The following is a 25721-nucleotide window of genomic DNA, read 5'->3' on the forward strand; positions in this document are numbered from 1 at the left end:
GGGGGCACATTTTTTGTAAACTGAATTTACGCATTTGCCCCGCATAGTAAAGTCAGCGATCAAAATGGGAGATTTGACTGAGTGACACGCGGGGTGATTTTATTGGCGGTTAGTTTTCAAGCGGACACCCCGATGGAGTTTTTTTTTTTTTTTTTTGGTGTGTGTGTGTCAACGATGAAGTTTTTAGTTTCGCCGAACCTAATTCGCGTTGAAGACCATAAATTCGGAGCAGCCAGCTGCGGAAGAAGCAGAGTTCATGGCGGCCTCGAAGCTACAAGCCTTTTGGAATCATCCGGCTGGCCCAAAAACCAGTGAGTCTGACCGCTGATCGTTTTATTGCTTTGAGCGAATTCCTTTCGAATATTTACATTTCTGCGCCTAGTCTTTTTCTCTTCGATATGACGCTTCGGGTTTCCATATCTCAACGACTTCCTTTCACATGGATCACTTCTGTGAGATTAGTGCTATACACACCTATTTTATATGAATGCATATGTATCCTCCATTTTTATTGGGATTTTTTTTATTAATTTCCTGGCCGGCTCCTCTTGTCCTCTACTCAGTTTTGAGAAAATTAGGGTCTTTTTTGTGGTGCCCCAATGGCGCTTGGTTGACCTCATGTTTTGCCTAAACCGGATCGTTTCTTTCGCTGTGAATGTTCATTAAAATTTGGACTAGGCACTTGAGAATTGATGGGTTTTCTTTGGTCTCTGTGACGTTGTTAGTGTGCCCTCCGGATGGTATTCATATTCAATTCAGAATCAGATATATCCTTTTTTTCTTGAAATGTTCACATGCCTTGAGAATTCATTACAACGTGAAAGGGGTACATTGAGAAAAACAAGACCAATAGAGGGAAACTATTAAAATCAGAAGCACGCCCTGAATGTATCATGTATAGTCCAACAGATTGATCTATCAATGAACATCTATAAGTGGCTTCAAAGTGTAGCAAACCAAGATTATGGCACTTGTATGGATGACCTTGACAAGTGTTAAAGATGCTTTCTAAAAGTTTAGTAAATAATAGAGCACAATGGCGTCTTGCAATTCATGTAGCCAACCCCACCTAGTGAGATAAAAACTTCTTCTTGTTGTTGTTGTTGTTGTCTATTCAATTTTCCTTTGGTTTAGATTGAAACGATTGCTGAAATCTTTCCTGTGTAATCTCCCAAATTAACCTTCGACTTCTTCTTTGGCACTAAGATGGACTTCTGGGTGATTGAGATCAATAGTTTATGATTTGAATTGAATTGAATGAATGAGAATGATGAAACAATTGCCGCTACACTAGCTATCATGCCTGTCTTGCCCTATTAAGGTACCTCATTCCAAACTTACATGAAATCTGGAAAATCCCAAAGATGTTCGATGTTGCTGCTGAATGCAACTCAACCAAAGCCCATAATGCCTGTAGTTTTAAATAATTATCATTGCGCGAGCAGAAAGAGGGGACAGCAGTTAGGAAATGAAAATTTGAGAAGAATAACCAACGAAAAGTTAAAAGATGATTTTCATTTCCTTCCAAGAGCCAGATATATTCTTGGGGCGCAGATAGGGGATGAAAAGACAAAAGCATACAGGCTAACTCATACTTTGACAATAGACACTCTCTCTTTGGGCTACGATCCTTGCCTAAGATCAGTGCTTCCTTTTTATTACAATCTTTGGAAGGTTTTATGTGAAATTACCAGCTGTTTCTTACTTGTGTATACCATGTGATTTAAAGAACGCTTTGGGACTAGAATTTGTTTTTGAAATATGAAAGATTGAAAGACAAATGAAGTTGTTCAATCCTGAAGCTTTAGTTGGATTATAACCAGCAGAATGCTGATAAGTGATGCAAAGAAAGCACTTCTTTTAGGGTAAATTTTTTTTTTTTTAATTAAATGGTTCTTAGTGCCCCCCCCTGCCCCCTGGGCGCTGATTTTCACTGCATTGTCATCTTGGAAGCACCAATGTTGCTGTTAACAGTTATCTTCATTTTCAAGTTTCAATACTAAGGCCTATAATCGTTTTTTCTGTGTAGTTCACTTCTGGGCACCTACATTTAAGTGGGGCATCAGCATTGCCAATGTTGCTGATTTCACGAAACCACCTGAGAAACTCTCCTACCCTCAGCAAATAGGTAGCGCATTTTATCTGTCTATTATCTTCCCCCACCCCTTTCACAAACTTACATGCTTATCATGCGCACATATGCACATGTGTGCATGTCTAGATACCTTTCAGGGTCCCATGCCTAGTGGATGAGTATGTGACATGCTGTGTGTACAAAATGAAATTGTTTTCTGGAAGAAGTTTTGGCTTATCCTCTCCTGCATTGGGTTTGATTTTACCTTCATGATGCCATTTCCATTTTTTTTGTCCAGCGGTCACAGCTACTGGACTTATCTGGTCACGTTACAGCACTGTGATAACTCCAGTAAGTTTCTTTTTCCCTTAGACATCTTGTTTTTCAACGGTTTCAGCCATTGATAATGTATCTGTGGCCAACGCAGTCCTTTTCCAAAGCTGCTTGTCAGAAATACTCATATTCCATTCCAATTAACCAAATGGGAGCTAACTGTATTATTTAAGCACTTTTAGTCTTTTCTGTGCTACAATTTCATCTTCACTTTTTATGATGAAAAAGGGTCATTTGCAAGTCGGGAAAACATAAATTGCTTAATAAAGCCCTTTGTGAGTATCATTGGGAGTATGATTTTCTTTCTTGTATCTATGAACAATAGGATTCTGTGTGATGGAAATATATTCATGGCCATTATTTTTTATGTTGCAGAAAAATTGGAACCTATTTAGTGTAAATGTCGCAATGGCAGCAACAGGGATATACCAGCTCACTCGCAAATTACAGTAAGTAGCTTAATTTTTTTTAAATTTGGTTTTGGTGTCAGATGAGGATAAAATTTTGCAAAAATTACACTCAAGTCCCCCATAACAATTAAATATCACAAGGTGCATTAGCAATTGAGTATAGCAAAATAACAACTATTTCAATTGTCAATGGACTTTGTGGTATTTTAAATTGTGTTGTGGAGGACCTAAATATAATTTTCTCTAAAATTTTCCAGTATACATGCTCCAGCTTTATCAGAGGATTAAAATTTTATAATTTCAAAGGAATGAAAAAAGGGGCTTTTGATAGGGAATAATACAATTTCAAATTCAAATGAAAATCCTCTGGCTTACAAGTAGTTCCATTAGAACGTTTATTAAGTTGTATAGCACATTCTTGATATCTTTGCACTGTGGCTGCAATATTATTGTTGGGGTATTTGCTATGAAATGCTTGAATGCTTAGTGTGAAGAGCTTGTTCTTCTCATAGTCATATTCTTCTTGTTGGTGCTTCGACTTGCATCTTCATGAAACAATCCTTAATTTTATATTTCTTCCCCAGGCACGACTATTCCTCCGAGGCAGACGCAACTGTTGCTAAAGAATGATGACGAAAATCTGAGAGAATCTGAACTTGTGAAGTTGGGTCTAGAAGCCACTCATTTGCCCTGATTGTAATTTTCGGCTGTGGAATTATTGGCGATGGGAAGGCTCTTGAATTTTCTGTCGTTTCATTCTTGTTTATAGTTTATTGAAAAATAAGGTAAACTCAATGCCACAGGTACCTTATTGGTAGTACCTGTGGCTAGATGTTTGAAAATCAGATGCTAAGATTTTCGAACATTCTCTTCATTCACTAACTATTCGAGATGTGTTTAGTAGAATATCATCTTACATGTGGAAACTCCAAAAATATGGTCCTTTTCCAAATATTTAAATTTTTTAATCAAACATTAAATAGTGTAAATTCTGGGTTTAAAAAAAGCGCAAATACTATATTAACTTGTACTAAGAAAATGTAAGATGATGTACCTAATAGCTTGTAATACAATTAATCGCATAACATTACTGTACACACGAAAGGGGTAAAATCCCCTTGCACAAAATATGGGTAACGAGAAGACAAATAAAGTTATAGAGGTACAAAGCTGGGATCTTCCTGTTCAATTCCCCAAGAAGACAGGCCAATCAAGCACAAGGCAGACAAGGTGGCTTGACATGTTTTGAAGCAAGAAAAATTCTACCAAGGTAGGTTATATGTGTGAATTAGCTCATGGTTTGATGAATTGAATATCATTATGCCATCTCTTGTTCATACTAGCTGCAATATTAAATACAGGAGTTAGATAATTAATTTACAGATTATAAAATTAGTTATTTATAAAAGAAATGTGTTTATTTTCTTTCTTTCTTTCTTTTGATAAACAAAGAAAAGCAAATAAAAAGAAATACAACCACTCTACAGAACAAGTCAGAAATGAGTAAACTTTCCCCAGAGGTAGAAAATGATAACCAACAAAACCGCTAGAGCATGTTTCGCTATAAGATCTGCAACCACATTATCCTCTCTACAAATGTATCCAAGATCACTAGGTCAATCCCCGATGAAGCAAATGATGACATTCAGAGATCAAATCCCAGTGAGCATGAAAATCATTGTATGCATCTTTAATCAAATTCAGAGCCTCCAGTGAGTCACTTCTGAAACTCACATTCCTATAGCCACCATCCCAAGCTCTTCGAAGACCAATAACACATGCCCAAAGCTCAACCACAAGATGATCTCCTTCAAGTAATTTAAGCATAAAAACTTTCAAAGGCTAATGATGATTGTCTTTAATGATACCACCCTAGCTTGTATTAAAATTAAGATGAGAATGAGCTCCATTTACAAAAACACTAACCCAACCTTCCTTCTAAAAGAGGGGATCCAACATCCTTCACAACACCCCAAATATTCACCCTCCTCAAATTCATTCGTATTAAAGCCAGAAACAATAGCCTTAGCCCTTCCAGGTTAAAAAAAAAAAAAATCAGCCAACAAACATTTCCTTCCAATGCCCTTCAACCCCACCCCACTTAAAATACTCCATTTAATCATTTACATTTGTACTACCTCTATTGATAGAAACCCTCTTTCATATGTGCATCAATGGTGTTACAGGGATGGTTTGGGAAACCATGACAAAATAGACTAAAATCTTACACTTAACATCAAAGCAAGCTCTCCAACTCCCTCTTAAAAAAAGGGGGAAAAAGGAAAAGAAAAAAGAGGTTTGGAATAAACTCTGAGCGAACGTCAATGATCAATACCGCGCATAATGACAGAAACAAGGGTTCAGTGAAACCATGGTAGGAATTAAAAGCAGATTCATGAGAAATGTTATTTGAATTAAAAAATTCACCCGAAAAACATATCGTCTGTAAGTCCAAAATGTCCTATCCCAGTAAATATCTGGGGAAAAAATATTCTTTCTAATGATAAGTGAAAAATGTATCTATTCCTACAGTACAAATTATAAGCAGCCCTGCAAGAACACTCAGATGAATACATACTAAATGACCGGGTGAGCAGAAAGCCAAGGTGAAAATTCCATTTTGTAGGACACAAATGTGTACGCTAACGCTTCAAGTTTCCATCTTCCAGAGAATAAGGAAGCTTTGAAACACTGTTCCGGTGGCTACCTGAGTTTGGCACGTTACTGGCCATCTCTTGTGTGACGATTAGGTTTTAGATCGGAGTCATGCTCGTCATCATGGGATGTCAAGCCCAAACTTAAATCCAGCGTGCTTTCATTCAGATCCTGACGTACTCCCTGATTTTTTTCCTGAGACAAATGAAAACCCCAAATCAATATCATAATGAAAAGCTCAGTAACTCCCCAGGACTTAAAACAGGATAAATCCAGAGAAGTTAGTTCCACATAACAAGTCTCAGTTACATCATACAACTCAGTTCCAAGTCCAGAAAGACAGTGAGCACTGTCATAATCTAGTCTAACTGCAGAAAATGTGTCGTTTCATAATTTTATCATATACGATAACATGCATGATAAGCCTTGGGTTCCTACAACTTTATCATCATGTTGATTCTACATGCCAACCAGCTGCAATTGTTACTATCCAGACAATAACTCATCTGAGGACTCAGATGAATATGAAAAGAAACAAGTGACTGAAGAAACGAGCGGAAGTTCACCTGACTTTCTTCTGCAGGGACATCATTGATGTCAGGTTTATCATTCAAAGCAACACCCTTGCCAGTTGGTTCTGTTGCACTTGAGTCAATATCAATTAGTTTAGCTTCATCATCAACCTTTTCAGCATCCTCATTTTCGGCAGCCTCATTATTCTGCTCCTCTAGTAAGGCAACCTATGCCAATGAACAGCCCAGATGACCAAGCATTCCCGATGAGTGGTAAAAAGGAAACCAATATTAATCTAGTTATCTTTCTAGACTTAAAACAGAAGGCAGGAGTATTGAAATGATTCACCAATCAACAATGTAACAAGTGACATCAGGAACACAAATGTGAGCATTATAACCGTTTAATGGATTCAGTTGAGTAACAGAAATTTGAACCATAGTATTAAATGGAAAATCAGCAGGTGATTCTTGTTTTGAATGGTACATTCCACCTAATCACCAGAGAATGTGTCATTTTTTTATGGAACACGACCAACATTGTTAGTTAAAGTAGCAGGTTCATCTCCAATATGAGTGTGAAGTTAGTGAAGCAACATTACAACACAGACTTGCTCCCCAGATTATCGTCCATCAACTATGATATCAGAAACAATTCTTGTCAATATCACAGCATCACTGAGTACGGAAGAGCATAAACCCCATGGCTAGTAGCATCAATATCTCAGTTTGCAAATCTTCCAAGTGGCAAAGCATACCACATCCTTCAGAAAACAAACTAAAAGATACATCAAGGTCATCACGAACACTACGCTTTGCATAACATTCGATCCCCATCAATTCCCTCACACCAGTGAAGTTATAATGCTATCACTAATGCAAAATACTCCGTATATTCTTGATCAATCAATTATAGATTTCAATCTATATTAGATGTAGCAAAATCAAGGATCCTTCCCCCCCCCCTCCTCACCCACACACACAAACTCACGAGAAACAGAGCAATCCATTAGAGAAATACAGGACAAAAAATGAGCCTGACAGATAATAAATTTTGAAAATTAAGGAAGTACAGCAGTTAGGTCATCCCATATTATTTCAGGGTTTCCAATAGCACAAAAGTAACATATTCTCACATTTTGGTCCCTATGTTTAACTAGAAGAGAATCGTATTTCTACCCACCAATGTTGAATGACAAATAATCTTAAAAAGTTAACAAATCCTCAAATTTCAATCATTCTTTCTCTTTCCCCATTTAGTGACAGGAATGACTGTTCCCAAAAAGGAAATATACAAGAATCAAAACCAATTCATGCTTGAACAACTAATTCCCTATGTTTAACTAGAAGAGAATTGTATTGTTACCCAATGTTGAATGACAAATAATCTTTAAAAGTTGACAATTTTCAAATTCTAATCATTCTTTCTCTTTCCCCACTTAGAGATGGGAATGACTGATCACAAAAAGGTAAAGACAGAAGACTCAAAACCAATTCGTGCTTGAACAACTGATTCCCTACGTTTAACTAGAAGAGAATTGTATTTTTATCCAATGTTGAATGACAAATAATCTTAAAAAGTTAACAATCCTCAAATTTCAATCATTCTTTCTCTTTCCCATTAAGTGATGGGAATGACTGATCCCAAAAAGTAAAGATGCAAGAATCAAAACCAATTTGTGCTTGAACAACTGATTCTCAATTACCATCAACGTTATATTATGCAACATACAAAAAATTGAACTACAAATACAAACACACAAAAATCATGACAGAAAACTATTTCAAACCATTAGACAAATAGGGAAAAGCAAATAAGTCTTCCAGGAAACAAGATTTTGAGGAATAAGACAAAATTTATCAGCATAGAAACTAGGCTTTCCGGGGGTTCAAGTTCCAACCACCGTTCAAAATATTTTACGAGCATGACACACGAGATATGTAGAATGAGTCACAACTTGTCTGCATCCTCTAGGCAATGCATGTACTTTAGCATCTTAAATGGCAAAAAACTCCAAGCAGCAGAACCCCATAAAAGACAGTTCATTTTGAAAAACATAACATATTTGGTAGATATTGGATGATTTTGCCACCTACATACTTGAGGAGATTGGAAGTGAAAGTAAATTTTCTGTTCATGCATTTATACATTTGAATAATCAAAACAGGCCATAGCATAAGGTCCACTTACTGATAAATACACAAAAAATGTATTCTTTTCAAGGTACATTGCCATGAACTAAGCAGATAAGCAATAAACTCTTTTATGTCACAACATCCGAAAACCCAAAGGGTTCAGTTTATCAAACCAATAATTCAGTTTGGTATAAATTTCCAATGAATACATTTCTAAGCCCAAGGTACCTTGAAATGCTCTGAGCTTATACTCATAAAGCCTCTAGCCACAACGACCAACTTACATGCAGGTCATTTTCACCTAACTCAGGAAGCTAGTAATAACCTCACTCTCCATGTTCCCCCTTAATCTCAACACTCCAACCTCAAATAATCAGCTCAACAACTATGGCTAGAAACTTGATTCATAAAATACATGCCTTTTCTTTTAATTTTGTTTATGGATTTCTAATCACCAAATCCTGTCTTGCCACTCTCAATTCATCCAAAATAAGGAAAAAAAGGAAACCCTAGATTGAACTCTTGGAAACAAAAAATCAAGCATCAAACTAATCAAAAAGAGGTCAATATTAGCTGTAAGTCACACGAGTACAGGTCATTTCCAATAAAGTTAAACCTACCCCCAATATCTCAACCTTACCACCTAAGAAAACCCTTGAAAATTCATGTCGATGTGAAAAGTGGAAAATTTGAAAGGAGATCAATGTCAATAAAATACCGGAACATATTTGAATTTCCTCCGAGGTGGCTCCTCGGATGCCGTCCCAACCACCGTCTCGTCCTTGCCGGAGCCACTGTCCCCAGTATTATTGTTGGTATTAGCGACCCCGTTGTTGTTGTTGTTGTTGTTGTTTTGGTTCTGGCTTTGGGTGATAGGGGTCCATTTGTAAAGCACCAGATGGGAACCGTTATTACCGTTAGAAGTACCGTTTTGAGGGTGAGAGTGATTGTTGTTGGAGTTAGAAGAAGCAGAAGCGGAGGGCGATACGTTGACCCATTTCTTCTTCCACTTCCTCACCGGCCCAGTGAACACCGTGGCCGGTCCGTACCGAGTCGAGGACCGGCCTAGTCGGGCCCCAACCCCCTCCATGAATTGCCGGCGGATCTACGGTGGCGACTCCGATCCGCGCTTGGATCGAAAAGGGGATGAATTATAGAATTTTTTTTTTTGGACAAAAATTGAAATTTGGATCTCTCCCCCTCTCGGAAAATTGAAAGCCTTTTCTTTCTCTCTCTAGAGACGTGTGTCTCTAGTTCATTTTATAGTTTAGTGCCCATCGGACACTTCCTATTCAGTTTTGTTTATACTATTGCCAATCATGGCCGTCCATGGCTTTTGCCCTTTCCCGATCAAGGATATTTACTTTTTCAGTTTTTCTCTCTCTTTCTTATTTATTTGTTTGTTTCCGATTTGTGTATGTGTATAGTATACTAACTTAGTTACATAAATAACTTTTTTACGTTCAATTAAAATTGAATAGATAGATTTTAGTTTAATTTTAAAACTATATAAAATTTTTATTTTTAAAATTTATACAAATTCTTTATACAACAGAGGATAATTACATACTGGTCTATCTTTATTAAATATTTTAAATTTTTATTTGAAAAGGAAAAAATCTAGATGCTCAAGTATTTGCTTCCAATCAAATCAAAAAATTTAAATTATATATATATATTATTTATCATATAAAAAATTTATTAATATTAAATATATAAAATAAAATATTTAAATATTTTTTAAAAAGATATGCCTGCTTTTGTTTTCTTTTCTTTCCTTTTTTTATTGAACAGTGGATCAAAAGCCCAAAAATATGCATACTTTTCTAGAAACATGAAAAAGTCTCTGTATTAATTTTTAACTTTTTTAGAGTAATCTGTATATATTATTACTATAACTCTGAATAGGTGTAATTTATTCTTTGTATAAACTTAAAAATAAAAACATTTTTGCACCATTTCAGGAAAACTACAAGAATACATGTTTGGAAATTAATCTTGTACTACCTATATTTTCCTCATCAACTTTTTCATTTTGTATTTTAGTGGTGTATAAATTATCTGAACTCTTCTGACTATACCATACCTCAGGAATTAAATTTTTCTGGGACAGTTAAAAATAATGAATATATTTTCAAGTATTGTTTATTAGTTTAGAAGAAACACAGGGTGCAAAAGAAAATATAGTGTGTGTGTGTGAACTTTGCTAATTCCTTACAACTGATCAAGAAGGGTCTTTGATTTTTTTTTTTATCAACCGATGTTACTGTATATGGCACTACTTATATTTCCTTCATTTAAAAATATAAAGTATTTTTAATGTTTTAAATTACAATTAATTTATTTTTTTAAAATATCCATAATAAATAAATTACTTTATATTTATTTTAAAGTGACACACTCTATTCAATAAAAGTAAATGTAAAAAAATAATACTGGTTTAAAGATAATTAATTATTTTACTGAAATGTAATTCAATTAAAAATACATATCATTTTTTTAACACAAGGGTTATCTCTTATGTTATATATCAATCGTGTTGAAGTCATGATTAAAGTTTGAAGGTGGTATTATAGAGCACCACAGATTAAAGACATTATGCTCACAGCATTCTGAGTATATGTTCCGACTAAGTTGTGCATGCATGCTGACTTTCTTGTGCGAGATAAGAACAAATCCTTTCCACCAACAATCCTTACTTCCGAAGAGATTCTGGGTTACTGTGCTTTTAGAATAGTTCGAATCATTTGAATTTATAACCCCATCCACAAGTGATAAAAACGAATCTTCCATCAATTGTTAGGTTCCCTTGAATGCATATATACATACACATACACACACAATGCATATATACACTCCCTCAAATTTTATTTATAAAACATTTTTTAAAAATAATTTTTAATTCAAAATATATAACACTTTGCAACAATTAAACCACTTTTTTTTTAATTTTATTCATTTTTGATTAGTGTAAAGATATTTAATATAATTGTATTATTATTTAAAGCTAAAAATAAAAATAAAAGTGCACCTTACTTTTATTACGGTATCAAAAAAAAATTAATTTCTTTTAATATATATGAAACGGTTAATAAAGATCGAAATAAATATACATATATTCTCCCATCTCTCAGAGGCCCACTTTGGTCTTGGTATAGAATGCACAAAATCACAGGCCAGTGAGGTGTGGAGCAAGACAGGTAAACATTTTCAATTATTTTTATTGAAAAGAAGAAATGCCAGCTAACTTATTTGATATGTCTTAAAAATTTTCAGTTTTATTTCTATTAAAAATAAAAAGAGAGATATACAATATATGATAGTTATAAAATTGAATTTACAACATGAGTAAAATTAAAAGGTTATAATAAATAATTCTCTATGTGTGTTATATGAAGGATCAAAGAATTCTTTTAAAATTCTAGTATTTTATAATGTAATAAATCAAGATTCAAATTTTCATTGGGAGATATATCCACATTTAGTACTTAACCATGTCTTGAACAAGGCTATCTCTAATATGATAATACTTATGAGTAATAAAAATAAAATACTTCTAGAACATGCCATATGATAAGGACCGGGGAGGTATGTGTGTATATACATGCCCACACTTATTATTACTATGTCTTAGCATGCATCATATGATATATTGATACATAATGTTAACCAAAAGAATCAATGTTTTTGGTCTAGATTCGAATACAATCGTGTCTAAATAGATTTGAAGTTTCTACCATGCCCTTCTAATATCCAAAAATCATAATCTTCATTTAGGATAATTAAATAAAATTTCTCTAGCCCTTGGTGGAAATGAAAGGCTGAAATGTTGAGTACTAGAAGTGGCAACAAGGAAAATAACAAACACCCCAAATTCTTTTTAAACAAACATAACTTTGTGTGTGTGCGTGTTTTTTTTTTTTTTTGTTTATGGACTCGCAAAGTTTGAACTTACACTTTGTACTTAAAAATGATATAGTTTCCTTTACTAGATCTAAGTATTATATATATATATATATATATATATATATATGTGGTTCTCGAATCTTTTATTTATCATAACATGTTTCTTGCTTGCACTTGTGTGTTAGGTTTTCAGCAGGATGGAGTGAAAGGAAGTAGGAACCAAGACTCATGCAATGCATTGATGCCTATACCAATGATCTCCCCAAGAAACACTTAGTTTCTCAATTGATGGTATTTAAAAATGCCCTACCCCCTCCATCCCATATATATTTCATACCGTGTAAATTAATAAGATTTCACAAGTATGAGAATCAATCTTATAATAAATATTTAAGTCTCACGTGAGATTTTAAGAATTTTCGTAAAGAATTAAATTAATTGCCTTATCATGTAGGATAATAAATCCTCGTAATATCGTGATTCACAATTTGTATATATTACATAAACAAATTTTTATAAATAAAATAATAAACATTTTTTATAATATTAATTAATTAAGTTAATAATTATATTGTCTAATTAGATCTTGTGGTCATGTGAGATTTTTAAAACTCCGTAGACCTTTAAGATAATCGTACTACCGTGTGAGTCAATAAGGCTTCACAAGTATAACGATTAAGATTTTTATATGCGTTATATAATTACGCATTAAAATATATTCAAAGTGAATTATTTAATCTTTTTATTATGTGAGACTTTGAATCTCTGCAGATATTTAGGATAATCTCGTATCGTGTAAATCAATAAGATTTCACAGATATGAGAGCAAAACTTATATATTAAAATTAAATCTCCTTTTATAATCCAAATTAATAATTTATTTAAGTTTCATGTGAGATTTTAAGAATCTTCGTAGGGACTTAAATCAATCACATTATCATATGGGATAATAAGTCCTCACAGATATAGTGATTTTTAATTTTTATAATAAATAAGTGATTTTTGTAAATAATTATATAATATACAATTTAAGAAACTTAATTAACTAAATTAATGTATTTAAATTGTAAGCATATTTACCAATTATATCTTTTAGTTATGTGAGATTTTTGAATCTCCGTAGGCTTTTAAGATCATCGTATTATCGTATGAGTTAATAAAACTCTGCAGATATAACGATTTAGTTTTTAATAATATATATATATATATATATATTCAAATTAATTAAATTTAATTCCTTTATCGTGTGATATTTAGAATCTCTGCAGATATTTAGAATAAATCATATTACTGTATAAGCTAATAAGATTATACAGGTATGATGATTAAAATTCTTTAAAAACATATATACATACTTAAGCAAATTATTATTAACACTTAAAAATAAATAAATTAAATTGCTAAATTTTTTTATCGTATGAGGTTTCGAAATCTCCGCAAATACTTAAAATAATTGTATTATTGTATGAACCAATAAGGCTCTGCAGGTATAGCAGTTAAAATTCTCAATCATAAAACATAAAAAATAATAATAATAATTTTAAACCATTTTCTTTCTTTATTCTAAAAATTCAACAATGGAGAAAATAATTAAAATTAAATTACCTTTTACAATTTAAAACATACATATCAAAATTTTAGAAATTGTTTTATTTGCAATATGGTGAATTATTTCTAATTAATTTCTATTCAAAAAAAATATTTTCACCAACAAACTTTTAAGCCCGAACTACGTGGACTTTAATCCCCATCACAGGGTACGTAGGCTTCAGAGTCAGATTTTGAGTTAAGTCCGTCCTCCCTCGTAAATAAATAAATATTTCCCACTTAATTCTTATCATTTTTGAAACACATGAATATAAAAGGGATAATTAAAATAATTATAAAACCATATTAAAAGAGCACAACAAACTTCAGGTAACCGTTCTGATAAACGAGTGTTGTGGGGTGCCTAACACCTTCCCCACACTCAACCGACTCCCAAACCTATTCTCTAATTTTGCAGACCATCCTTATCTTCCTTTTAAACGGTTTCCCGAGATTTCTCTCAAAATTTTGGTGGCAACTCCTCGTTCATGCGGTTCCCACCACGAAGGCCGGGACCTCCGCTTTCGCGCCGTCTGTGTCACATTTTTTAGGTGCGACAAACATGCTAGTTTTTCACATATATGTAGTTAGAGATCAACTATAAATAAATTTCATTTATGAGTTTAACTGTTATACCTTTAAAGACGATGCTGAAATACATATAAGCCAAATCGACCATGCTACAAAGCTTCCAATTGCATCCACTACTATTATTGCATCTTTAGTAGGGTGAGGTAGATCATAATTAGGCTTCTCAACCATCTTCAAAGAAACCTTAACTGTCCTTTTAGGGAGAATCTTATTGTGAAGTATGATTTGCCTAGCAATGTCATACATTCATCCCAATGCAACTAAACTACTGTCTTCTCCCAAACAATTAACGCCAACCTTACCCTAAAAAGAGAAAATTATTATATAATATGAAAAATGTTAATGAGAATAAGGTTAGGAAAATCAATAATATTACCTCAGGTAGGAGTTGAGATGGGACTATACAACTGTCATTCATACTAGGTCTACCATCACTTAGTTGAAGCCCTAACTTTTGTCAATTTAGCAGTATGTCAATGAGTCTAGATTGCTCTTGTATTTGTTGTAACTATACTTGTATCTACTACTTCTATTCTGCTAGCTCTTGCCTCAATTCCTAAACCGTAGCAAAAGAAGCAGTCTTTTTACTATGCTTGCACCTCTTTCCAAAGTATTCTTTCTTTATGATGCCAAAGCTGACGTCTCAAACACGACCAGGATTGTCAATATTCCCTAACACCTTCTCCATGATATCCTCATTAGCAGTAAGAGTGACTGTTGATGCCTCCTCAGTCAAGTTCTCATATGAAGCAACAAAGGTAAGGTAAATAACTAAAAATAAATAATTAATAACATTGTATTATTAATAATTATTATTGTGTCGATAATAGCCTTTGTTTTTGGATTGTCAATATTGCCTTGTTTGTTCTTTCAAGCCTCGGCCCAAATCTTGTCATGGGATATAGAACCTTCTAGCACCTACTCTTTTTCAACCAATGCTGTCTCAACGCCCGCATACCCCTTGCACCCAACCTTATAAGTATATTCATTCTTCTTTGCCAACTATTTGTTTTTGACACTTAATGCCTTTGAAAACACAAAACATGACAAATGAGTTGAAATAAATACCAACAAAAGCAACAATATTGAAATAGAAAATGGCAGAAACGAAAGCTGATGAAGTTGCTGCATTGAAGCCTTAGAAACGACCATTCATGCCTTAAAAACGTTCCCCATTTAAAAGCATTCAAAACTCATTTGTAACCTGAGAAACCCTCGTTTTTAATTCTTCTGTTTTGTTTCTGTTTTGTATGGCTATGACTTTAGTATAAATAAGCCACGGATCTAGTGTAATAAGGCAGCTAAGTTTGAAAAATAAACAAGAGTGTATTTCTCCATTCGGTCTCTGTGCCACATATTTTGATAGAATAACAAAAATAATACCTTGAACTCTAGACTACGATATGAGTCAACAAAATTTTTTTATTCATTTAAATTGACAATCAACCTAATAAGGGGGAAATTGTGTCTTTGATGCCCTCTACATTGGGGTTTTGCAAAAATTTACGAGAGACAAAACTTCTAAAAGTTAGAAGGGCTACCCCAACCTTTTGTAAGACGTACTTCTTGCACCTTTTCTCAATCTTAAATCTCGACTGCTAAACAAATAAGTCAACTTGTGAGGAGAACATATATGACAAACTAGTTTAAAATAATAATCAAAGTGATAATATCTTATCATTATAGTATTTCATACTGCATTCCTCATTGCGGGAGTTACATTCCTCTGTGATTGTAAATTGATAGGCACACAGGACTTCACCGCTACCCTAATATAAATTATTTATTGTGTAGTTTGGTGATCCAATTATCTAATCGATAAGGGTTCTACCTCTTAAGCTTTGCTTAGTGAATCTTAGCATACTCATCAATCTCTAGAGAGTTGTGTAACATAAAAAATTGTACTTTTTCCTATTAGTCGCTTGAGATAGTGACAACTTTTCTTCCTGTTGTCCTTTCTGTACCTTCTTTATCAACAACCTTTAAATTTTGTAAGTATTGACTGCAAAAGTGAACATCCTCTTCATTAATATATCATTCAACAATACAATCTTCTAGTTAACTTTGACTTTTAACATAACTTTTCAATACTTTCACATGACGCTCAAATGGATACATCCACCTTAAATAAGTAGGACCACATAATTATATCTCTCTAACCAAATAAACTGTTAAGTGGACCATTATATCAAAGAATGCAAGAGGAAAAATTTTCTCCATCTCGTATAATGTTTGCATAATTAGACTTTGCAACCTTAACAATTTATCGGGGTTAATTATTTTACTACAAAAACTCTTAAAGAAGTAGCATAACTTTATAATTATAGCTCACACATTATCAGGTAAAATATCGCATATAGCCACTGGAATAAAATTCTTCATCAAAACATGACAATCCTAAGTCTTTAAACCCTTTAGCTTTAGATCCTTCATTAAAATAAGATTCCTAACATTTAAAGAATACCTATTTAGAACCATAATTATGGCAAGAAACTCATAGAAACTTTTCTTTTCTATTTTAGACAGTATGTGAGTTGTAACATAAGGAAATGTATGAGTTCCCTTTTCTTGTGGTGTTAATTCTTCTCTTATCCCCATCATAACCATGTCTGACCTTGCATTAATGTCATCCTTTATCTTTCTTAGAATATTAAGCAATGTTCCAATAAGACTATCGCAGACATTTTTCTCAATATACATTAAATCAAAGAAGTGTCTTGCATTCAAGGTCTTCTAATACAGCAACTCAAAGAATATAGATATTTTCTTCCACCCACTTATTCTAACATGCTTCATAAATGATTTATCAAATTCAATATCAACATCTTTTACTTTTTCAAACAGTTCCTCATCAATCAATTGCTTTAGTGGCCTTCCTTCTTTTGATTTCTCATCAAACAATTTTTTCCAACGATGGTACCGATGCTTGTCACCCAATCATTTGCAATCCCTAAGGTACATATTCTTCATATCATGTTGCAACCTCACTAAATATGTGCCTTCTTCACAAATAGAGCATTCAAGTTGTCCTTTAATGCTATCTCTTGATAGATTATCGTATGTTGAAAAGTCATTAATTGCACAAAAAAGCATGGCTCTCAAATTGAATATCTCTTCTTTGTAGGCATCATATACCTCTACACCTATCTCCCATATTAGCTTCAAGTCTTCAATAAGTGGTTCCAAATAAACATCTATGTCATTACCGAGTTGCTTTAGCCCTGAGATTAGCAAGGACAACATAATATACTTTCATTTCATGCAAAGCTAAAGGGGCAAGTTATAAATGACTATCATCACAGGCCATGTACTGTAGGTACTACTCTGCATTCCATGCGGGTTCATCCCATCAGTAGACAATGTAAGATGTAGATTCCTATCTTCTTTTTCAAACTCAAGGTACTTTCGATCAAACCTTATCCATTCAAGAGAATCAGCTAGATGCTGAACCTTATCATCTTTAATCCTCCCACGTGCATGCCATTTTAGGTTCTTTGCCTCTTGATGTATACTATACAAGCGCTTGAATCTTGGAATAATAGAAAAATATCATATTGCCTTCTCCAAACTCTTCCCATTCTGCTTATAAAGTGATGCCTCATACTTAAGATGTTGGGTTAGCTCTTCATATTCATTCCTAATCAAGATGTAATCATTAGGGCAAGCATATATCTTCTTATAACTCAAGCCAATTGTGTGTAACACCTTATTTGCATCATATAGTTGACTTGAAAGGTTCTTATTCTTCAGTAATATTAGTCTGATAAGAGAGAGCAAGCTTGAAAAGCTAGTATCACTCCACCCACTTGGAGTTTTCAAGTTGTACAATTCTAACACAACGGACAATAAAGTAAACTTAATATAACCCTCATACAAAGGCGTCTCCACATTAATTTTTAACTTCTCCAGTGTCTCTAAAAAATTCTTGAGTTCCCCTTTCATCTAATTAGCTAATTCTTTGAAATAGCAGTTAACCTTATATGTACTTGTGTTAGAATCCGGTGATGATGAACAACTTTCTGTATATGCCCATCTACTATTATTCACATTTTTAGGTATCTCTCTATGTTTTATCCAACACTTATAACTTTGATCAATTACATACTTAAACAAGTGAAGTTTACATGTTTTAGGAGAAACTGACTTCACATCACTACAGCTTAAACAAGGGCAAACAATTCACCCATGGTCTTCTGCGTTATTTACTACAAACCTAACGAAGTCTTCCACCCTATCCCAATATTCTCTAGATAAAAGGTTGGCAGACATTCACTCTTTGTCCATAATTAATGCCCTTGTTTAAGCAAGATAATAAAGATAGAAAAGCATTCAGTGAATACAAGTTGATTGTTTTAAAAATTTAGACAATTTTAGCAGCATAACAGCTTAAATTCAATGTTCCTCGAGCCTTGTTCTCTATTTATCCTAATTTAATCAAAATAAATGTTAAACTACTTTAAAGAAAGCTCAAACCTATTCTAAATAATTGAAAACAAAAATTTAAAAAAAATTGACTGCATAACGGCATGAAATTGAGCACTTCCCAGGCTTAATGCCTTCTTTTCACAAATCCAATATTAAAATAACAATAATTTTAAATCAACATACACATAGATCAATCTCAGGTCAATTTCAGAACAAAATACTACTACAACTAAAAGGTTAAGCAACCACATAACATAATAACTATAATCTATAAAGAAATAAGTCCAGATTCCAAACTCAATAGGGGGAAAAGGAATCAAACAACTAGAAAAATACAACATTTAAAAGCAAATTGAAAAGAATTGAGTAAAAGTGACAAGAAACATATTTACTAAGTCAAGACATATATCTTATTGTTAATAAAAAAATTAATTTAGCTTAACAAACTAAATAATCACAAGCTAGCACACATTGAATTGAATATTTAATAATCACGACCACATGTTGAAAAAAATTATTTATCTTAAAAACATGTTTACTAAATTTTATGCAAAATTAAATATCTTAATAAATTAGTTTGTCTTAATGAAAAACATGTTTACTAAATTTTATTCAAGGTTGCCCCACCACATAGTTTACCGAATTTAAATAACCACAAGCTAACTAAACACTCTAATATTCTCTCTTGTCTTTCATAGAAACAAACTATTAGGGACATAAAACAATAAAATCAATCAACAAAATATCACAATTAAATCTCAATACAGCTTAACAAATTATCATAAACTTAAGCCAATCCAGTTTTAATAGCTAATCTGAATTCTAAGTTCAAGATTAACATTATCAACCTCAGCAACTTCTTCTACATAATGAGATAGAAAATAAGATAGAGAAATACCTCAAAAATGACAAAGTAATAGTGAGAGGCTGCTCTCAATAGAAGAGAGGATGAGATAGTGACAACTTTCAGGGCAGATGGCAAAACACGAGGATTGAGGGGTGGCCAGCGATGAGAACAAGAATCAATGTGTCTCAGTTGCTCTCAAGAGGAGAAATAGGAAGAGGAAGAACAAGACGAAAAAGAGCTAAGGTTTGCCCAAAAATAGGTCTTAGAGGAAGAGGAAAAGGGAGGAAATGGGTTGTGGTTGTTGAAGGCTTACAGATGATTCTGTTTGACTCTCTCTGCTTGCGTCTATGATTGATGCTTGGAGGAAATGAGTTTTGGTTGGATATGGGTCTTGGAAGAAATGGGTTTACTCTGCTCTCATCTCTCTCTCGTGTCCCTATGCTGTGTGCTCGCTGAGGAAGAAGGAAAGAATTAAAGTGAATATATTCAATAGTTAGTACAATCTAATCGTTGAATATATTTTAAAAACCAATACTCGACAGTCATAGTTAAATAACCGTTGGGTATTGACCTTATTATTCAATGGTTATTCAACTATAATCGTTGAGTAATTTAAAATAAAAATAAAAAAAATATTTTTCAAATAATATATATATATATATGTGTGTGTGTGTGTGTGTGTGTATATTATTTTGCTCAAAATATATATATATATATATATATATTCAACATTTAAATTCAGATAAATGTTGAGTATCAAGATATTTAAAAAATAAAAATTGATTTACTCAAATAGTATATATATTCAATGGTTTAATTTTAGTAACTGTTTAGTATTTAAATCAATACTCAATGGTTTTTAAATTTTAATTGCTGAGTAAGAGTTTAATTTTAATTTGTTCGTATACTCAATAGTTATGTTAATAAACCGTTAAATATTATTATACAATATTAAATAGTTTTTTAGATAACTGCTTAATATGTAATTTTAACTTTCTCACTTCCCAATATATATAACATTTTTAATTATAATCATTGAATAAATGCCATTATATATAATAATTTTTGTAGTAGTGTATTTTCAATTAGATACCAAATTTTTATTAGTATGCATAATTTAGTTGAAAATACTTTGGTTCTATTTGGTTACTAAAATGTAATGAAATGTAATAGATTAAAAAAATAAAGATAAAAATGAGATAATAAAAAAAGATGGTGAACTATATTCATAAGAGAACAAGGTAATTTAGTTTATGAAATTGGGAATCATAATTTATAAAAAAATTTTAAGGGCATGATAATTTTCATATTTATTATATGTATTAATGAATTTTATCATATTTATCATTAGAAGAATGGTAATATAATTTATTTTTATATTAATTTTTTTTATTCATTTCATTATATTTATTTTTAATAATCGGGACCTCTTTATATACAGGGACAACAACAGGAGGAAATGATATAATTCATTAATGTGGTGCATCCCTGATTCTGATTCCCGATAGGTTAACTTCTGTGGTGTTTTTGGAAGCATTCAAATATCTTTGAAAATTACACAACCAACAGGTGAGGGATTAGAGATTTGATTAGATTCTCCTTCAAGCCTTCACTGATGAGAAGAAAAAGGGGAGAGAGAGAGAGAGAAAAGTTGACACGTGGGACCTACATTCCACTCGTTCAATAACTCACTTTAAAAAGTTACGAGCTTATTTAAAAATTTTTTATAACTAAGCTCATTTAATAATTAAGTCAAATTAATATGATAATGGATAATATAATCAATATACACTACTCCCTCCATCTCAAATTATAAAATACTTTTATAAGAGATTTACAGTCTAAAATATAAGATATTTTAAGAAAATTAATATTTTATTAAATAAGTTTATTTCAATATTATCATTTCTCTCTCTATTTAATACTAATTAAATATAGATTTAAAGTTATTAAGTGTATCTAATAAAATTTATTAATATATAAAATTTTATTTAAAAGTATTTTATAATTTAAAACGGAGGGAGTAAATTTTTAAGAGAGACACAATATAACAATATATAATAATAATTGAGACTCCAACGTTGACCGTTGAAAAATTTAACAGTAAGACAAAATATACTTCATTTTAATTACTTTAAAAAAGTTATTTCAATTAATAATTTAGAGTGCTGGGCACTCTACTGCAAATATTTCAAAAACAAAATAATGCATTATCTTTACCCTAACAACAATAATTGTACCCACCAGGCCACTGCACTTTCTCCTATATCTGGTTAAGAGATTTTGATTGATGCACGAAGTAGTGCTACCTTATGGTGATTTATAACTTAAAATTATTGTAAACAAGACTGCCCACTCATGTCCTTATCCTTGTTGATCAATGATTTTGAAGTTGAAACCCGCATACATACATATATTAGTAAGAGATTCGCCAAATTATAGATCATACTTTGGGGTCGAGCTTTAATTCGTGCTTTGCAGGATTGCATGATTATCAGTGTGTTTGGATTATTTTCTAACTGAGGTTGGGATGAGCTAACTAAGGTTAGGATGTAAAAAAGCTAAAAAAATTTGTTGGGATGAGCAAAATATTCCAACCTCATTTAAGGTCAAAATGAGCTTTTTCTCCAAAGCTACCAGACCTGGCTTTTATGTTAATGTTAGCATCAGCGTTGCTCATACAGCCGCACTTATGTCTCAATCTCTACTCTCTCCATCCCTCACACAATTGCACTCTCAGTCTCTCTCTCTCAAAGACAAACATTGCACTCTCGGTCTCTCTCTCACTCAGTTCTCATGTTGTCAACCGTTGCCCAACTCGCCTGCCATTGTCCCTCGCCCAACTCAAATTCTCCATTCTAACTTCCTTCTCACCACTTGAATCACTGTAATGGTGACTGATGATGAGAGAGACACAAAAATCAAAAGCCTTCTTGCCATCTCTGCCTTCTTTCTCATTTTTAACTAGTGACCATGACAATGTCAGAATCCTCCCATTCCTTCTCTATCCGAGCAACTGTAGGTGTTCGTGTAGTGTGTGTGTTCTCCGATTTGCTCTGTTTGCTCTCCCATGCGTTCTTTGATCTTTATCCATGTAGTTGTGCATGTTCAAGTCTCTGTTTGAAGTCGTGCATGCTCTTCCCTACTATGCTCTGCTTTGCTATTCCATGTGTTCTTCGATCTTCCCTGCTCTTCTCGATCTTTGTCCGATCTTTGCACTCTCTCTCTCTCTCTCTCTCTCACGGAGTCATGGTTGTTGCTCACAACATGATTCAGGCTCACCACACCAGTCACCCTCACGGCCTCACCCCTCAACCTCGACCTTCTTCTTCTTCTTTGAGTTCAAGTACTCTCTCTCACTCTCGTTCATGATCACAAACTCACATCTCACTAATGGTAATCACCCTTACCCCTCGATCTTCTTCTTCCACCTAGCTTTCTCATCTTCCACAATGTGCGTTGCTGTCGTCCCTTACCCTTTGCGCTGCATCTCTCTCTTCATTATCTCCATTACACTCTCGGTCTCTCTCTCACAAAGTCACAGTCTCTCTCTTCATTATCTCCATCTTCAACAAATTTTTTTAGTTTTTCATAATTAAATATTTTAATTTTTTATTAGATAACATTATACAGTTAGAATTGAATTTTTTTATTATATATTTTTTAAAAAATTAAGATTTTTTAGTTATTAATTGTAATTTTAACTTTAATATTTTTTTACTTTTTAATTAGTAGCAAAAAATAAATAAGAAAATTTAGGTTTATTTTTATCATTAAACATCTTAACTGACTTTTACCTTAAATCATCCAAATAAATTTCAATTTGTATAATTGACTTCTAAAAAAAAGATATCCAAACATAAATCACATTACATTCATTGACTTTTTTTGTAACCTCAATTTGTTAATCTCAATTGTAAATTTTTTAATTCAAACACACATTATATTGCTTCACTTATTTTAAGGAAAATAATCAAATAATGGCAGTTGGGAAGGGAGCAAATACAATCTACATTCTATACTCTGCAAATAATTAAATTTTTACAATAATAACTATTGTTTATGATCTGCGAACTAATAAAAATTACTGGCTACAGATAAGCAAAAATATGCCTCCAGGACAAAGCACCGACATATTTCATGAGTTGAGTGCCGTAGCAAGAAGTCCAACTCTGAACCCAGGTTTTGTCATCCCATAATCATCCCTGCAATTGTATGCCTTCACAGACCTTGCTTCAAATCCATTAATAATGGACCATCTTGCAGAAACATCCTCGTCGTTCCGAGGTTCGTCGACCCTTTTCCTAGTTGACATCTCGTTGGCTGTTCGCCTGTAAGAGCTGAACCACTTGGCCTGCACGTAGCCGTGTCTCCTCCATGGTGGGACCAAGAGGTCCGCTCTCTTCATGGAAGCTTTAATGGCGGTGCACATCAGCCTCACAATCTTCTTCAGCTCCTCCACTCTGCCCACGAAGATCACCGGAAAAACATGAAGCAGAGATGAATAGTGGCTCGTAGGACGAGCTATCTCGAATTCTCCGGCAAGATACACTTCTACTATGTATCGTTTTCCTCCCATGTTAATGTCTATGTACTCATAATCGCCTCCTGGGAATCTCGCATTTCTGTTCCACTTGGATTTGCAAAGCCCTGAAAATATAGAGATGATTCCTCGTTACGTAGATTCCCCTTAAGATACCCATATCCTAATGAAATTCGTTTTCTTTTCCCTATGTCCCCGTGATTCACACAGTCTCGTATTATTGGGAATCATTGACTATGTTTAAAAAAAAAATACTCATTTTTCTATGAAACAAAATCAAGTAATGCAATGTTAAAAAAAAAAAAAAAAAACTCACCAGCATCAAAGCCTTTCCCTCGCAATCGACTCATCAATCTCCGTCTGAATTCCAGCGACGATTTTTCTCCGACGGACCCATAAGCAACTTCAACTTCTCTTCTGATCTTCTCCTTGGCATTCCGATCATCTCCATCAATTTCATTTCCTTCAAATAAACTCTTTAACTTTTCTTTCTTCTCATCAGAACCAGACCAATCGTCTTTCTCAACGTCAATCAGTTCATCGCCCTCCTCGCCTTTATCGTTAACCCCGCGCGCCTCCTCTTCTCCTCCCACGTCACCTCTCTCGTTGTTCTCCATGAACGACTTCACGAGATCGGACAAATCAGTGTTCGAGCTCTCCGGTGAGTGATCGCTCCCGCTGCTCTCGCACAGCCTCATGCGAGCAATGTCGGCGTCAAACGCCGCCGCGACTCTCTCGAACCCCACCGGAATCCTCGCCATCATCACGATCAAGTGTTAATTGCCCCCCTCACAGTGAATTTACAAAGAAAAGATCAGAGCCCTTTTCGCTTCTTTGCTCTTTTCTATCAGGGGAAGCCAAATCCTATAAAGGCCTGAAAATTTTTGTGACTTGCTGCAGAAAGAGGCGGAAATTGAGCGGGGCTGTGTCGTCGAAATGGCGATAGATGATTTCATAATGTGGTAAGCATGAAAACCAAGACGGCGTCGTATTTATACTTTACATGTTTGTGAGATATCCAAATTAAATATAGCCACTAGAATGTATATAGACCAAATTATGACACTCTTCGAAGAATGTAGTCAGATTAGGGTCCAGATTCAATTTACATTTGTGCCCTGATTATCATTTGGGTTCATTTGCTTGGATATTAACCTTAACCACGCGGTCAATCTGTTTCAACACTTCAATACTCGCCTGTGGAAAGAAAAACAGGGGACAATTTATAATATTATCTATTTATCTCGGTCTTTTCTATTTTTGGTTTTATCTATATTTGCAAGTAGTTATCATTCTTCAGTTGTTTTTATTAGCACATTCCTAAAGTCCAATTTGATGCTATCACTATTTAAGCGATTGGGCGTCAATTATTTTATTATTGTTATGACTTAGTTTGCAGTGATGTTGGTGTCACAATATTTCACTGCAGCCATTTCACTCCAGATATTTATGCACTTAAATAAATCCAAACTATATTCATATGTCATAATTTAGATTTATTTTAGTATAGTATTATCTCTATAGTATATTTTTACCACTCAAGCTTAATTGTAGAATTGAACAACATAAATAATAGTTTGGGTTGTTTAGTTTTGAACAATAGTATTTATTTATTTGAACTTTAGAAAATATTTTGATTTAAACTTTAAATGATAATTTATGTTATGTGTATTAGTATTTTAAAACTACATAACCTGTAATT

General features: G+C 33.4%; 3 protein-coding genes across 3 annotated transcripts; 1 reads left to right on the forward strand and 2 right to left on the reverse strand.

The window, feature by feature from the left end:
• Positions 1–152: 152 nt before the first annotated feature.
• LOC129285294 (mitochondrial pyruvate carrier 4) lies at positions 153–3723 on the forward strand. Its single transcript, XM_054920921.1, has 5 exons — positions 153–311; positions 2030–2128; positions 2373–2425; positions 2783–2856; positions 3402–3723. Exons 1-5 carry the CDS (start codon positions 257–259, stop codon positions 3445–3447), a joined length of 327 nt encoding a protein of 108 aa, XP_054776896.1. The 5' UTR covers positions 153–256; the 3' UTR covers positions 3448–3723.
• Positions 3724–5209: 1486 nt separating this feature from the next.
• Positions 5210–9364, reverse strand: LOC129284967 (uncharacterized). Its single transcript, XM_054920492.1, has 3 exons — positions 8839–9364; positions 6039–6212; positions 5210–5667 (listed from the first exon to the last, which is right to left on the reverse strand). Exons 1-3 carry the CDS (start codon positions 9208–9210, stop codon positions 5539–5541), a joined length of 675 nt encoding a protein of 224 aa, XP_054776467.1. The 5' UTR covers positions 9211–9364; the 3' UTR covers positions 5210–5538.
• A 14031-nt stretch (positions 9365–23395) lies between these two features.
• LOC129287266 (uncharacterized) lies at positions 23396–24962 on the reverse strand. The gene is made up of 2 exons (XM_054923471.1): positions 24336–24962; positions 23396–24126 (listed from the first exon to the last, which is right to left on the reverse strand). Exons 1-2 carry the CDS (start codon positions 24781–24783, stop codon positions 23615–23617), a joined length of 960 nt encoding a protein of 319 aa, XP_054779446.1. The 5' UTR covers positions 24784–24962; the 3' UTR covers positions 23396–23614.
• Positions 24963–25721: the final 759 nt, after the last annotated feature.

This window comes from Prosopis cineraria, unplaced genomic scaffold (assembly GCF_029017545.1).
Source record: "Prosopis cineraria cultivar Desert tree isolate PC_DT_omini unplaced genomic scaffold, ASM2901754v1 PC11, whole genome shotgun sequence".
Lineage (NCBI taxonomy): Eukaryota > Viridiplantae > Streptophyta > Magnoliopsida > Fabales > Fabaceae > Prosopis > Prosopis cineraria.

Bases quoted from the DNA above. Each gene is read 5' to 3' on its own strand.
- LOC129285294 (XM_054920921.1), top strand. From the start codon at position 257: ATGGCGGCCTCGAAGCTACAAGCCTTTTGGAATCATCCGGCTGGCCCA. The intron at 2,129-2,372 runs GTAGCGCATTTT...TTTTTTGTCCAG, and splicing joins CTCCTACCCTCAGCAAATAG to CGGTCACAGCTACTGGACTT. The intron at 2,857-3,401 runs GTAAGTAGCTTA...TTTCTTCCCCAG, and splicing joins CAGCTCACTCGCAAATTACA to GCACGACTATTCCTCCGAGG.
- LOC129284967 (XM_054920492.1), bottom strand. From the start codon at position 9,210: ATGGAGGGGGTTGGGGCCCGACTAGGCCGGTCCTCGACTCGGTACGGA. The intron at 6,213-8,838 runs GTATTTTATTGA...TCATTGGCATAG, and splicing joins GGAAATTCAAATATGTTCCG to GTTGCCTTACTAGAGGAGCA. The intron at 5,668-6,038 runs GTGAACTTCCGC...CATTTGTCTCAG, and splicing joins TCCCTGCAGAAGAAAGTCAG to GAAAAAAATCAGGGAGTACG.
- LOC129287266 (XM_054923471.1), bottom strand. From the start codon at position 24,783: ATGATGGCGAGGATTCCGGTGGGGTTCGAGAGAGTCGCGGCGGCGTTT. The intron at 24,127-24,335 runs GTGAGTTTTTTT...CTATATTTTCAG, and splicing joins AGGGAAAGGCTTTGATGCTG to GGCTTTGCAAATCCAAGTGG.